Source organism: Pongo abelii, chromosome 3 (genome assembly GCF_028885655.2).
Source record: "Pongo abelii isolate AG06213 chromosome 3, NHGRI_mPonAbe1-v2.0_pri, whole genome shotgun sequence".
Lineage (NCBI taxonomy): Eukaryota > Metazoa > Chordata > Mammalia > Primates > Hominidae > Pongo > Pongo abelii.
In genome coordinates, this window is record NC_071988.2 from 191,606,478 (window position 1) to 191,622,731 (window position 16,254).

A 16,254-nucleotide genomic window follows, 5' to 3' on the forward strand; every position below is an offset into this window, starting at 1 on the left:
TAGCATCTGTGAGCCCCGGGCCATCATATAAGAAGTCAGACTATCCTGCCAGAAAGAGTACATAAAATAGCCCTGAAACCACATAAAGAGGGAGAGGGGCCCAGCTAAGCTGTACTTGCCAAGATAGCAGTGAAGCTTTTTGGGACCCTTCAGACCCGCCTAGCTGCCAGCTGACCAGCACTTACTGATCTCTGAGATAAAGGCACATGAATTAGGAAAAATCACATTAGCCAAGTCTTGACTCAATTCCTGGTACATAAAATCATGAGATGAAACGGTTAGTGTTTCAACACTAAGTTTTGGGGTGACTTGTTAGGCAGTCATAAAAAAAAGACCAATTACTAAAAATATAAAAATACTGAACCTAATTTTAGATAATTACCCAAACATATACAAATTTTGATAATCTGTTTATAAAGCTTGTGAAATTTAAGTTTTTACTAAATCAAATATAGCTCATTTTGACTCATTAGAACATACCTTCTAAATTTCCTTCCAGTTTCAATGACATCTGTGGAGATGCCTCAATAAACTCGGGACTTCTTGTCTCAACAGGAGAATCAACAATAGCTGATGGGTTTATTTCATGTGAAATACATTGTACTTTTTTTTCTCCAGGAATTAAGGGTTTGTACTTTTCCCCTTCAGGAGAAATCTCTGTGAAAACAAAAAATAAAAAATCATGCTAGTTTTCAAAATGATGAATTTTATCTGTAATGGCATTGGGGGCAAAGTTCAAAAAAGTGCATTATTGCAATAGGCAATTACTAGTTAAGATCTATTACATATTAGAAGTTAATAAGTGACTACGGTATATGAAAGTCAAATTTCATTTCAATTGTACATAATAATTTCTATGGTGGTCAAAATGGTTTACCTTCTTTCTGCTTTTGGTAAAATTAATATGTGTATTAGAATACTATTTTTTAAATTATTAACTAGTTGATTCTGTTTATATGAAGTAACTTCTAGTTACTTCTAATTGCTCCGAAATTCTCCACACTTTTAATTGGTGCCAGGAGAGAGGAGGTTTACCTCAGAACATCCTGAGACAGGTTCAAAAAAGAATAAAAAGAAAAAAAAATTACCTCAGAATAGCTTAATGCAGTTATTTACCACCCTCTCACTCCTATTAATCCATTAAAGATTTTACTTTCCAGGTTACAAGCTCCCGAACACTAACTCTGTCATAACTAATTTAGGTGATTTCTATATTTGTATTAATAATCCTTCCAATAGGTAGGCCTCTTGGTTTGTTGCACTTCACTCTACCTCAGTCTTCATCCTATCTCCAGCACTCCAATGGTCATATCTTAGAGAACTTGTCATTAATTATAGCCTCTTTAAATTTTCAGTGTTAAGTATTCCACCCTCTAATCTCTAACACTCATTTTCCACTTCTCTGCCTCTAACAACTCCAACTCTAAAAAAATTTTACCCTGAAAGTACCTACAATGCACTGATTCTGCTACATTTTCTGTCATCTCCATTAAAATCCACAGAAATTCCATAATATAGTCATTCTCTTGTGCATCCTCAACTTATTGTATTCAAGTGGCAAAACCCCAACTTTGCATAAATTCAATTCTCTGCCTACTATATCTGCATACACAGGGTTAAAATGGTTGAAGAAAAACAGAAATCCTTGCTCATCGGTCTCAATTTAAATTCATTGTTTCTAAAGCCAAGTAGGCCCTTTGTGTTGGCTGCAGTCCTTTTATAACACTGGGTTAGCAGGAACTGTCCTTAGCTCAGTTAATTTCCAGAGCAAAAAAGTTGTTCATCAAGTATTTATAAGTTGTTTTACTCTTTACTTCTTTCTAGTCAACAGAGAACAAAACTATAGTATTGCAAATGTTTCATAATCATTTCCCTGCACTGTACTTCAACAAACTGCTTGCCAAAACAAACTGACTGTAGCAGAGATCACATCTGTGTTTTTCCTCCTTCAGCCCTACCATTCTGCAATAAAATCATGTCTATTAACACCAGGAATCAGGATACCATATTGCATTATTATTATTATTAAAGATTGCTTTAGTGGGTTCTAACAAATACAATAAGAAGAAAAGGAAATAATCAAAATATAGGAGAAAAATCTATTTCTTGTCACTGATGATAAATCTGCACATTTGGAACATCTAAGATCTCAAGGAAGAAAACTTAATAGATTTAGTAAAAATAATCAGTACGGTGTCCAGATATAAAATTTTCTATCTATATATAGAAAGAAATAGGGGAAGGAAGAGGAGGAGGTTAGGATATCTTTTTTTTTTTTTTTTTGGAGACCTGAGTTTTGCTCTGTCACCCAGTGCAGTGGCATGATCTCAGCTCACTGCAACCTCCACCTCCCGGGTTCAAGCAATTCTCCTGCCTCAGCCTCCTTAGTAGCTGGGATTACAGGCGCACGGCACCATGCCCGGCTAATTTTTTATATTTTTAGTAGAGACAGCGTTTCGCCATGTTGGCCAGGCTGGCCTCAAACTCCTGACCTGAAATGACCCGCCTCAGCCTCCCAAAGTGCTGGGATTACAGGCATGAGCCACCAGTCCGGCTGGATATCTATACTAAATAAAAATTCTTAAAAAATAGCAAAAAGCAATGAAATATAAAAAAGGGCAGAGAATATAAACAGGCAATTTTCAAAGCAGCAAATCAAAATAGTCAATAGAATGCAACATAATGAAATTCACTCACAATCAGAAAAGGAAAAATAAAACCAATCAAATATATACCACATAAAAATGGTAAAAAAATTTTTAAAGGGATATTACCTTTCAGGCTGTTTAATATTTAAAAATCAATCAATGCAATTTGCAACATTAATATAATAAAAGAGAAAAATTATACTATTATATTAATTGATTTAGAAAATGGGTTTGGAGAGAGCTTCAGTATGGCTGACCCAGACACCTGGCACTTGCCTGTTCCACAAAGAAGTACCAAAACAGCAAGTAGATAATAACACATTGAATAGAGCATCTAAAAGAGAACACAGGAATTCAGCAGGAAAGGGATGGGGAACCTCTGAGGCGTGGAAGGAGAGGGAAGCGAAACATTTGGCCTGGCTAGGACTGGCTAGAAGCCAGGAGAAACACCACAGATCGACCTGCCTGAGTGCAGGAAAACGTTAAGAGAGATCCCCAGTGGTCCATATTCTCACCATGGACTCCTGCAAGCCTAGCCATGGCTCCTCAGCCCTCAAGCACCCTGAGACTAGTAGAGGAAGCTGCCTGGAGTCAAAGTGATGCATTATTCTAGAGAGGAAGTTTGTGCTGGATCTCACACAGCATCCTGAGACCCAAGCAGCTGCAACATGGTGCCACTTTGAGAACCCAATCCCTACCAGATAACAACCTGCCCCAGGGCTTAACAGGCCCTAAATCTCCACACCCCTGGAGCTCTACTGACATCTACTCCATGTCCACCTATAGATTTGCAACCTTGTGACATGAGCTGGACTCAACTGTGCAGCCAGGTCCCTAGTCCTCTAGCCCACATACAGTCCTACACCACAGGAAATGCGTGGTGCAGCACATTAGGAAGGCTGCCCCTGGGAAAAAGGGAGCTGAAGCATGTGCTCCCCAGAGCCTGGGAGCTGCCTTCCTGGAGTTGCTGGTACTGACAGCAACCCTGCCTCCCCTAGCACCTGGGTGAATGCGCACTTGCGTGCACCTTCAGGAGCAAGGAGATAGGCATGCTTGGGTGCCATCCTAGAGCCTGAGGTCAGGCCTGGCCCACTCACTGATGCCACCACCTGAGAGGGCTACCTGGTAGCTGGGAGATCAATCTGCCCCATGTATCAGAGCTGGCACTAGCAAGCATGTCATCCAGGACTGGAGATCAACCCACCATGCCTGCTGATGCGGGTGCCTGCACACACAGTCAGGGGGCCTGAGGACAGGCCCTCCTGCCTACCACCACCACCACTGATTTCTGAGTGTGCAGTCTGGGGTCCTGGGAGTAGACCTGCTGTGCTAAGCACAACCTGTGCCTGACAGCACCATCACGGGGCTTGAAGACAGACCCACCCTGCCCTGCTCCTGCCTTGGCAAAGGCCTGTGAGCATCATCCAAGGGCATAGGGACCAATTTGCCATGCCTATTGCTGCTAGTGCCTGTATAAGCTTTCCAGGGGCCTGGGAAAGGGCCCGCCCAGCCTGCCAGCACCCACACACATCATCTAGGGTCTAGAGATCAACCAGTCTGGCCGAACATAAACTGCCTGCACATGCACCATACAGGGGCCCAAGTATAGGCCTGCTCTACCTGGCGATGCCCCCAATAGTGCTATGTGTATTGTCCAGAGGTCTGGAGATCTACCCACCTCTGTCCGCCACCACAGATACCCAAACATACCTTCCAGAGGGCCCTGAGACCCAACCTGCAGCCACTGCCACCATCCACCTGCACTAAAGGCCTAGAGACTAGCCCTCTCAGTTCACCGCCACCACTGCTGGTGCCCATGAGTGCTGATGATGGACCCAGGGACTAGCCCTGCCCACCTGGCCCACCACTGCTACTGTGGGCACCCAAGTAAGCCATGCGGAGGCCCAAGGATTACCTGGACCCACTATCACCAGTGCCTGAACACCATCCGGGGGACCAAGTACCTGCATTCTCAGCATGCTGCCAAGACTGGGGCTTGAGGACTGGCTCAACTGGCTCCCTGTCCACAGTAAATCCTTACCAGAGTCTCCACTAACAACCATAACCTAAGACACACAGGAATTCACAGATACCACTGACACTGATTACAGCTGAAGAAATCATATGAAGACTGCACTATTCTGCCCACCCAGAATCAAAGCCAAAACACCCTACTCAACCAACACCATGGATACATATACAGGAAAACGTCTTTGCCTATGAAAGTCAATCCGTAAAATCGGAAAAAGTGATTATTACAATAGATGCACAGATATCAATATAAGGACACAAGAAACATGAAAAGTAAGGAAACATGATACCTCCAAAAGAACACAGTGATTCTCCAGCAAGATTCCAACAAAAATAAATCTACAAAATGCCTAAAACAATTCAAAGTAAAATTAAAGCTAAGTGAGGTATAGGAGAACACAGATAAATAATACAAAGAAATCAGAAAAACAATTCATGATCTGAATGAGAAATTCAACATGGATATCATGAAAGATAACCAAACAGGGCCAGATGCTATGACTCACAAATGTAATCCTAGTGCTTTAGAAAAGGAAGGCAGAAGGATGGCTTGCAGCCAGGAATTTGAGACCAGCCTGGGCAACACAGTGAGATACTGTCTCTACAGGAAACTCTTTAAAAAGTAAGTCAGGTGTGGTGGCATGTGCCTATAGCCATAGCTAGTCTGGAAGATAAGGTGGGAGGATCTCCTGAGTCCAGGATTTGAGGCTGCAGTGAGCTATGATTGCACCAATGTACTCTAGCCTGTTTTCTCTCTCTCTCTCTCTCACTCATAATTTGAGACCAGCCTGGGCAACATGGCAAAACTCTGTCTCTACCTCCAAGAAACAAAATTAGCCAAGCATGCTGTCACATGCCTGTAGTCCCATCTACTTGGGAGGCTGAGATGGGAGGATCCCTTGAACCCACGAGATCAAGGCTGCAGTGAGCTGTGATCACGGCACTGCCACTGCACTCCAGACTGGGTGACAGAGCCCTGTCTCAAAAACAAACAAACTAACTAACAAAGAAAACCCCAAACCCCCCACCCACCACAAAATTCAATGAATTAAATAAAAGTACAACTGAGAGCTTCAACAATAGACTAAACAGAAAGAAGAGTTTCTGAACTTGAAAACAGTTCTTTCGAAATAATCCACTCAGAAAAGAAAGAAAAGGATAAAAGAAAAAAAAAGAATAATGGAAGTCTATGTGACATAAGAACAACTGTAAAGTGCCCCAAATATTCAAATTTTGGGTGTTCCAGAAAAAAAAAGAGATGGGCAAGGACATAGAAAATTTCTCGAATGAAATAATAGCTGAAAATTTCCCAAGCCTTTTAAGAGATATAGACATTCAGATACAGGAAACTTAAATACACAAAAAGATTCAACCCCAAAAGATGTTCCCAAGGCACATTACAATCAGTCAGTTAAAAGTCAAAGAGAATTCTAAAAACAGAAAGAAAAGAGCATCAAGTTACATATAAGGGCACCCCCAACAGACTAAGCAGAAAACTTATAAGATAGGAGAAAACGGGATGATATATTCAAAGTGCTGAGAAAACAAAAACAAAACCAAAAACAAACCAACAACAAACTGTCAGCCAAGAATACTACACCCACCAAAGCTATCCTTCAAAAATGAAGGAGAAATAAAGTCTTTCCCAAAGAAGCAAAAACCAGGAGAATTCAACAGCAGACTGATCCTATAAGAAATGCTTAAGAGAGCGCTACATGTGGAAATAAAAGGTCAATATCTACCACTATGCAAGCACATTAAAGTATAAAACCTGACAGAGCACATTCACAAACAAAAGAGAAAAAGGAGTCAAATGTTATAGAAAATAACCAAACTGCAATGAAACAATAAAAAAGAAAGAAAAGAACAACAAATATACAAAACATCCAAAAACCAATTAACAAAATGACCAGAGTTAAGTCCTCACCTATCAATAATAACCTCTAATATAAATGAAATAAATTAATCATTTAGAAGATACAGGTTGGCTGAATGGTTTAAAAAAAATGACCAAACTATATGCTGCCTACAATAAACTCATTACATATATAGACTGAAAATGAAGAAATAGAAAAAGATATTCCATGCAAATGGAAACAAAAAAAGAGTGGGAGAAGGCATACACTTATATCAGATAAGACATATTTTAACCCGAAAGCTGTAAAAAAAGACAAAGAAGGTCATTATATAATGATGAAGGGAAAAATTAAATGAGCAGATCTAACAATTATAAGCCGATGCACACTCAATAGCAGAACCCTAGATATATAAAGCAACTACAGGGAGAGAGAGACTCCAATATAATAAGAGTTGCGGACTTCAACACCCCACTGACAGCACTGGACAGATAATCTAGACAGGAAATTAACAAAGAAACATTTGATTTAAACTGCACTTTAGACCAAATGGACGTAACAGACATCTACAGAACACATCCAACAGCAGCAGAATATACATTCTTCTCATCAGCACATGGAACATTCTCCAGGACTGGCCACATGGTAGGCTACAAAACAAATCTCAACAAATTAAAATGTAACTACTTCATATCAAGTATCTTCTCAGACCACAATTGAAGAAAACTAGAAATCAATCACGAGAGGAACTTTGGAAACTGTACACATACATGGAATTTAAACAACATGCTCCTGAGCAAACAGTGAGTCAATGAAGAAATTAAGAAGGAAATAAATGGATTTCATGAAACAAATGGGGATAGAAACACAACAAACCAAAATCTATGGGAAACAGCAAAAGCAGTGCTAAGAGTTTATAGCAATAAACACCCATATCACAAAAGGGCCAGAAGCTCATGGCTGTAATTTCAATATTTTGGGAGGCTGAGGTAGGAGGATCCTTGAGGCCAGGAGTTAGAGATCGGCCTGGGCAACAAAGTGAGACCCTGTCACTACTGAAACAAAAACAAAAACAAAAAATAGCTGGTCACGGTGGCTGCCTGTAGTCCTAGTTCCTCAGGAGGCTAAGGTGAGATGATTGCTTGAGCCCAGGAGTTTAAGGTTATAGCAAGCTACAACTGCACTACTGTACTCCAACATGGGCGACAGATTGAGACCCTGTTTATAAAAAAAAGAGACAGATTTCAAATAAATAATGTAATGATGTATTTCAAGGAACTAGAAAAGCAAAAAAAGGTCAAATCCAAAATTAGTAAAAGCTGCCGTAAGGAAATATCTATCATGTCCTTTGCAGCAACATGGATGGAGCTGGAGGCCATTATCCTAAGTGAACTAACTCAGAAACAGAAAATCAAGTATCATGTGTTCTCACTTATAAGTGGAACCTAAATAACTGGTACACATGGACACAAAGGTGAAAATAATAAGATAATGAGGACTCCAAAAGGAAGGAAGGACGGAGTGGGGAGAAGGCAAAAAAAAAAAAAAAAAAAAAAAATTGTCAGGTACTATCATCACTATTTGGGTGATGGGTTCACCAGAAGCCCAAATCTCAGCATTATGTGATATACCCATGTAACAAACATGCAGAAGCACTCAGTAAACTTAAAACAAAACAACTATATACATATATATATACACACACACACGTGCACAAAATGGACCATTATTCAGCCATAAAAGGAATGAAATCTTATTTTTTTGCAGTAAGGTGGATAGAACTGGAGGTCATTATCCATATAGAGAAATACACATTGCATGTTTCTGACTTATAGGTGGGAGCTACAAAAGTTGATCTCATGGAAGTAGAGAGTAGAATGGTGCTTATCAGAAGCTGGAAAGTGTGGTTGGTTAATGCATACAAAATACACTTAAATAGAATAAAATTCTAGTGTTTAAAATAGTACAGTAGGATGACTACAGTTAATGAAAAAAAGCAAAACTAGTAGAAGAAATAATAATCAAGCAGAACAAAATGAAATAGACACTAAAAAAATCAACAAAAGCTGGCGTTTTGAAAAGATAAACAAAATTGAAAAACCACTAACTAGACTAAGAGAAAAAGAGTGAAGACCCAAATAAAGAAAATAAAAAACAAAGAGCCATTACAACAAATACTACAGAAATGCAAAGTACCATGTGAAACTATTATGAACAACTATATGTTAACAAATTGGAAAACCTAGAGGTAATAGATAAATTCCTGCACACAGACAACCTCCCAAAATAACTACAATAAATATCAAATTCTTCAATGCCCAGACACCAATGAACATCCATAACATCAAGACCACCCAGGAAAATATGACTTCACCAAATAACTAAATAAGGTACCAGAGACCAATCCTGGAAAGACAGAGAGATATATGACCTTTCAGACAGAAAATTCAAAATAGCTGTTTTGAGGAAACTCAATGAAATTCAAAATAACAGAGAAAAAATTCAGAATCTTACCAGATAAATTTAACAAAAAGATTGAAATAATTTAAAAGAATCAAGCAGAAATTCTGGAGCTGAGAAATGCAATTGGCACACTGATGAATGCATAAGAGTCCTTTAATAGCAGAACACATCAAAAGAAGAAAGAATTAGCGAGCTTGAACACAGGCTGCTTGAAAATACATAGTGAGAGGAGACAAAAAATTGAAAATACATAGTCAGAGGAGACAAAAAACAAAGGAAAAAGAATAAGGAATACCTACAAGATCTAAAAAACCGACTCAAAAGGGCAAATCTAAGAGTGATTCGTTGTAATGAGGAAGTAGAGAGAGAGAGACCAGGGTACAAAGTTTATTCAAAGGGATAATGTCAGAGAACTTCCTGAACCTAGAAAAAGATACCAATATTCAACTACAAGAAGTTTATAGAACACCAAGCAGATGTAATCCAAGGAAGACTACTTCAAAACATTTACTAATCAAACTCCAAAAGGTCAAAGACAAAGAAAGGAAAAAAGCAGCAGCAGACTTTTGTGTCTGGCAGCAGACTTTTCAGCAAAAATCTTACTGGCCAGGAGAGAGTGACAGGACATATTTAAAGTACTGAAGGAAAAAAACTTTTATCCTAAAATAGTATATCCAGAGAAAATATCCTTCAAACATAATGAAGAAACAAAGACTACCAGACAAACAAAAGCTGAGGGATTTCATCAACACAAGACCTGTCCCATAAGAAATGCTAAAAGGAGTTCTTTAATATGAAAGAATAGGACAATAATGAGTAATAAGAAATCATCTGAAGGTGTAAAATTCACCAGTAATAGTAAGTATACAGAAAAACACAGAATATTAGAACACTGTAATTGTGGTGTGTAAGCTACTCATATCTTGAGTAGAAAGACTAAAAGATGAACTGATTGAAAATAAAAATTATTCACACCTGTAATCCCAGCATTTTGGGAGGTGAAGGCGGGTGGATCACTTGAGGTGAGGAGTTTTGAGACCAACCTGGCCAACATGCTAAAATCCCATCTCTATTAAAAATACAAAAAAATTAGCCAGGTGTGGTGGCACACACCTGTGATCCAGGCTACTCGAGAGGCTGAGGCAGGAGAATCACTTGAACCCGGGAGGTGGAGGCTGCAGTGAGCCGAGATCGTGCCACTGCACTCCAGCCCGGGCAACAGAGCAAGACTCTGTCTCAAAAAATAAAATGAAATAAAATAAATAAACATTATGTGAGGTGTGGTGGCTTATGCGTGTAATCCTAGAACTTTGGAAGGCTGAGGTGGGAGGATTGCTGGAACCCAGGAGTTTGAAACCAGCCTGGGCAACATGCAACCAGCCTGGGCAATAGGCAAAACCCTTTCTCTACCAAAAAAAAAAATTTAGCCATGTGTGGTGGTTACAAGCAGTGGGACATGCTTGTAGTCCCAGCTACTTGGGAGGCTGATGTGAGATCACCTGAGCCAGGAGATGGAAGTTGCAGTAAGCTGAGATTGTGCCACTGCCCTCCAGCCTGGGTGACAGAGTGAGTCCCTGTCTCAAGAAAAAAAAAAATTACAACTTTTTGAGAGACAATACAGTAAGATACAAATAGAAACAAAAAGTTGAAAAGTGAGGGACAAAGTTAAGAGTCTTTATTAGTTTTTTGTTTGCTTGTTTGGTATCTGTTTTTGCAATCACTGTTGTCATCAGTTTAAAATAGTGGGTTATAAGATAGTATTTATACCTCATAGTACCCTCAAAAATAAAAAATCATATAACAGATACACAAAAAAATAAAAAGCAAGAAATTAAAACATACCACTAAAGAAATCACCTTCCCTAAAATGAAGATATGAAGGAAGGAAGGAAGAGAAGTCCATAAAACAACCAGAAAACAAATAACAAAATGGCAGAGTTAAGTCTTTACTTGTAATAATCCCATTGAATGTAAATGGAATAAACTCTCCAATCAAAAGACAGAGAGTGGCTGAATAGATTAAAAAAGAAGACTCGACAGGAGTTCCAAGATGGCGGAATAGGAAGAGCTCCAGTCTGCAGCTTCCAGTGTGATCGATGGAGAAGATGGGTGATTTCTGCATTTCCAACTGAGGTACCTGGTTCATCTCAATGGGACTGGTTGGACAGTGGGTGCAGCCCACGGAAGGCAAGCTGAAGCAGGGTGGGGCATCACCACACCTGGGAAGCGCAATGGGTCGGGGGATTTCCCTTTCCTAGCCAAGGAAAGCCATGACAGACTACCTGGAAAAACGGGACACTCCCCACCCAAATACTGTGCTTTTCCCAAGGTCTTAGCAACCGGCAGACTAGGTGATTCTCTCCTGTGCCTGGCTTGGCAGGTCCCACGCCCATAGAGCCTTGCTTACTGCTAGCCCAGCAGTCTGAGATGGATCTGCGAGGTAGCAGCCTGACTCGGGGAGGGGCATCTGCCATTGCTGAGGCTTGAGTAGGTAAACAAAGCTGCCCAGAAGTTCGAAATGGGCGGAGCCCACAGCAGCTCAACAAGGCCTACCGCCTCAGTAGTCCCCCACCTCTGTGGGCAGGGCATAGCTGAACAAAAGGCAGCAGACAACTTCTGCAGACTTAAATGACTCTGTCTAACAGCTCTGAAGAGAGCAGTGGTTCTCCCAGCATGGTGCTTGAGCTCTGAGAAAAGATAGACTGCCTCCTCAACTGGGTCCCTGACCCCCATGCAGCCTAACTGGGAGACACCTCCCAGTAGGGGCTGACTGACACCTTATATAGGTGGCTGCCACTCTGGGGCAAAGCTTCCAGAGGAAGGATCAGGCAGCAATATTTGCTGTTCTGCAGCCTCCACTGGTGGTACCCAGGCAAACAGGGTCTGGAGTGGAACTCCAGCAAACTCCAACAGATCTGCAGCTGAGTGACCTGACTATTAGAAGGAAAACTAACAGTAAGGAATAGCATCAACATCAACAAAAAGGTCATCTACACCAAAACCCCACCTGGAGGTCACCAACATCAAAGACTAAAGGTAGATAAAACCACAAAGATGGGGAGAAACCAAAGCAGAAAAGCTGAATATTCTAAAAATCAGAGCGCCTCTTCTCCTCCAAAGAATCACAGCTCCTTGCCAGCAACAGAACAAAGCTGGACGGAGAATGACTTTGACGAGTTGACAGAAGTAGGCTTCAGAAAGTCGGTAATAACAAACTTCTCTGAGTTGAAGGAGGATGTCTGAACCCATAGCAAGGAAGCTAAAAACCTTGAAGAAAGATTAGACGAATGGCTAACTATAATAAACAGTGTAGAGAAAAACTTCAATGACCTGATGGAGCTGAAAACCATGGCACGAGAACTTCGTGACACATGCATGAGCTTAAATAGCTGATTCGATCAAGTGGAAGAAAGGGTATCAGTGATTGAAGATCAAATGAATGAAATAAAGTGAGAAGAGAAGTTTAGAGAAAAAAGAGTAAAAAGAAATGAACAAAGCCTCCAAGAAATATGACACTATGTGAAAAGACCAAATCTACGTTTGATTGGTGTACCTGAAAGTGATGGGGAGAGTGGAACCAAGTTGGAAAACACTCTGCAGGATATTATCCAGGAGAACTTCCCCAACCTAGCAAGGCAGGCCAACATTCAAATTCAGGAAATACAGAGAACACCACAAAGATACTCCTGTAGAAGAGCAACCCCAAGACACATAATTGTCAGATTCACCAAGGTTGAAATGAAGGAAAAAGTATTAAGGGCAGCCAGAGAGAAAGGTCGAGTTACCCACAAAGGGTAGCCCATCAGACTAACAGCGGATCTCTCAGCAGAAACCCTACAAGCCAGAAGACAGTGGGGGCCAATATTCAACATTCTTCAAGGAAAGAATTTTCAACCCAGAATTTCATATCCAGACAAACTTAGTTTCATAAGTGAAGGAGAAATAAAATCCTTTACAGACAAGGAAATGCTGAGGGATTACAAGAGCTCCTGAAGGAAACACTAAACATGAAAAGGAAAAACTGTTACCACCCACTGCAAAAACAGGCCAAATTGTAAAGACCATTGATGCTATGAAGAAACTGCATCAATTAACGGGCAAAATAAACAGCGAACATCATAATGACAGGATCAAATTCACACATAACAATATTAACCTTAAATATAAATGGGCTAAATGCCCCAATTAAAAGACACAGACTGGCAAATTGGATAAACAGTCAAGACCCATCAGTGTGCTGTATTTAAGAGATCCATCTCACGTGCAAAGATGCACACAGGCTCAAAATAAAGGGATGGAGGAATATTTACCAAGCAAATGGAAAGCAAAAAAAAGCGGGGGTTGCAATCCTAGTCTCTGATAAAACAGACTTTAAACCAACAAAGATCAAAAGAGACAAAAAAGGCCATTACATAATGGTAAAGGGATCAATGCAACAAGAAGAGCTAACTATCTTAAATATATATGCACCCAATACAGGAGGACCCAGATTCATAAAGCAAGTTCTTAGAGACCTACAAAGAGACTTAGACTCCCACACAATAATAATGGGAGACTTTAACACCCAACTGTTAATATTAGACAGATCAACGAGACAGAAGGTTAACAAGGATATCCAGGACCTGAACTCAGCTCTGCAATAAGCAGACCTAATAGACATCTACAGAACTCTCCACCCCAAATTAACAGAATATACATTATTCTCAGCACCACATAGCACTTATTCTAAAATTGACCACATAATTGGAAGTAAAGCACTCCTCAGCAAATGTAAAAGAACAGAAATCACAACAAACTGTCTCTCAGACCACAGTGCAATCAAATTAGAGCTCAGGATTAAGAAACTCACTCAAAACCGCACACCTAAACAGAAACTGAACAACTTGCTCCTGAATGACTACTGGGTACATAATGAAATGAAGGTAGAAATAAAGATGTTCTTTGAAACCAATGACAACAAAGACACAATGAACCAGAATCCCTGGGACACATTTAAAGCAGTGTGTAGAGGTAAATTTATAGCACTAAATAACCACAAGAGAAAGCAGGAAAGATCTAAAATTGACACCCTAACATCACAATTAAAAGAACTAGAGAAGCAAGAGCAAACAAATTCAAAAGCTAGCAGAAGGCAAGAAATAACTAAGATCAGAGCAGAACTGAAGGAGATAGACACAAAAACCCTTCAAAAAATCAATGAATCCAGGAGCTGGTTTTTTGAAAAGATCAACAAAATTGACAGACCGCTAGCAAGACTAATACAGAAGAAAAGACAGAAGAATCAAATAGATGCCATAAAAAATGATACAAGGGATATCACCACCAATCCCACAGAAATACAAACTGCCATCAGAGAATACTATAAACACCTCTACGCAAATAAACTAGAAAATATAGAAGAAATGCATACATTCCTGGACACATACTTACATAATTACTACCTGGAGACTTTAACACTATACTCTCCCAGACTAAACCAGGAAGAAGTTGAATCCCTGAATAGACCAATAACAGGCTCTGAAATTGAGGCAATAATTAATAGCCTAACAACCAAAAAAAGTCCAGGACCAGATGGATTCACAGCTGAATTCTACCAGAGGTACAAGGAAGAGCTGGTACCATTCCTTCTGAAACTATTCCAATCAATAGAAAAAGAGGGAATCCTCCCTAACTCATTTTATGAGGTCAACATCATCCTGATACCAAAGACTGGAAGAGACACAACCAGATAATTTTAGAGCAATATCCCTGATGAACATCGATGCAAAAATCCTCAATAAAATACTGGCAAACTGAATCCAGCAGCACATCAAAAAGCTTATCCACCATGATCAAGTTGGCTTCATCCCTGGGATGCAAGGCTGGTTCAACGTACACCAATCAATAAACGTAATCCATCACATAAACAGAACCAACAACAAAAACCACATGATTATCTCAACAGATGCAGAGAAGGCCTTCAACAAAATTCAACAGCCCTTCATGCTAAAAACTCTCAATACACTAGGTATTGACGGAACATATCTCAAAATAATAAGAACTACTTATGACAAACCCACAGCCAGTATCATACTGAATGGGCAAAAACTGGAAGCATTCCCTTTGAAAACTGGCACAAGACAAGGATGCCCTCTCTCACCACTCCTATTAAACATAGTGTTGGAAGTTCTGGCCAGGGCAATGAGGCAAGAGAAAGAAATTAAGAGCATTCGATTAGGAAAAGAGGAAGTCAAATTGTCGCTGTTTGCAGATGACATGATTGTATATTTAAAACCCTATCGTCTCAGCCCCAAATTTCCTTAAGCTGATAAGCAACTTCAGCAAAGTCTCAGCATACAAAATTAACGTGCAAAAATCACAAGCATTCCTATACACCATTAACAGACACACATAGAGCCAAATCATGAGTGAACTCCCATTCATAATTGCTGTAAAGAGAATAAAATACCTAGGAATCCAACTTACAAGGGATGTGAAGGACCTCTTCAAGAAGAACTACAAACCACTGCTCAACGAAATAAAAGAAGACACAAACAAATGGAAGAATATTCAATGCTCATGGATAGCAAGAATCAATATCATGAAAATGGACACACTGCCCAAAGTAATTTATAGATTCAATGCCATTCCCATCAAGCTACCAATGACTTTCCTCACTGAATTGGAAAAAACTATTTTAAAGTTCATATGGAATCAAAAAAGAGCCCGCATTGCCAAGACAATCCTAAGCCAAAAGAACAAACCTGGAGGCATCATGCTACCTGACTTCAAACTATACTACAATGTTGGGAACAAGCCCCCCAAAATCTGGCCATAAACTGGCCCCCAAACTGGCTATAAACGAAATCTGCTCTGCAGCACTGTGACATGTTCATGATGGCCATAACGCCCATGCCGGAAGGTTGTGGGTTTACTGGAATGAGGGCAAGGGACACCTGGCCCGCCCAGGGCAGAAAACTGCTTAAAGGCATTCTTAAGCCACAAACAATAGCATGAGCGATCTGTGCCTTAAGGACATGCTCCTGCTGCAGTTAACTAGCTCAACCTATTCCTTTAATTCGGCCCATTCCTTCATTTCCCATAAGGGATATTTTTAGTTAATTTAATATCTATAGAAACAATGCTAATTACTGGCTTGCTGTTAATAAATATGTAGGTAAATCTCTGTTCGGGGCTCTCAGCTCTGAAGGCTGTGAGACCACTGATTTCCCACTTCACACCTCTATATTCCTGTGTTTATGTCTTTAATTCCTCTA

The 16,254-nt window shown here is 40.1% G+C and overlaps 1 protein-coding gene across 14 annotated transcripts in view; it reads right to left on the bottom strand.

Moving 5' to 3' along the window:
- The window catches only part of NEK1 (NIMA related kinase 1), a 223,970-nt gene that overhangs the window by 44,121 nt on the left and 163,595 nt on the right, over window positions 1-16,254 (bottom strand). For 12 of the 14 annotated variants that reach the window (XM_063723724.1, XM_024245861.3, XM_054554703.2 and 9 more), the window contains one exon: window positions 481-657. The exons of the other annotated variants lie outside the window; for them this stretch is intronic. In XM_063723724.1, the coding sequence (XP_063579794.1) occupies window positions 481-657 (177 nt within the window). The remainder of the gene's footprint in view (window positions 1-480; window positions 658-16,254) is intronic. 14 annotated transcript variants of the gene reach the window in all.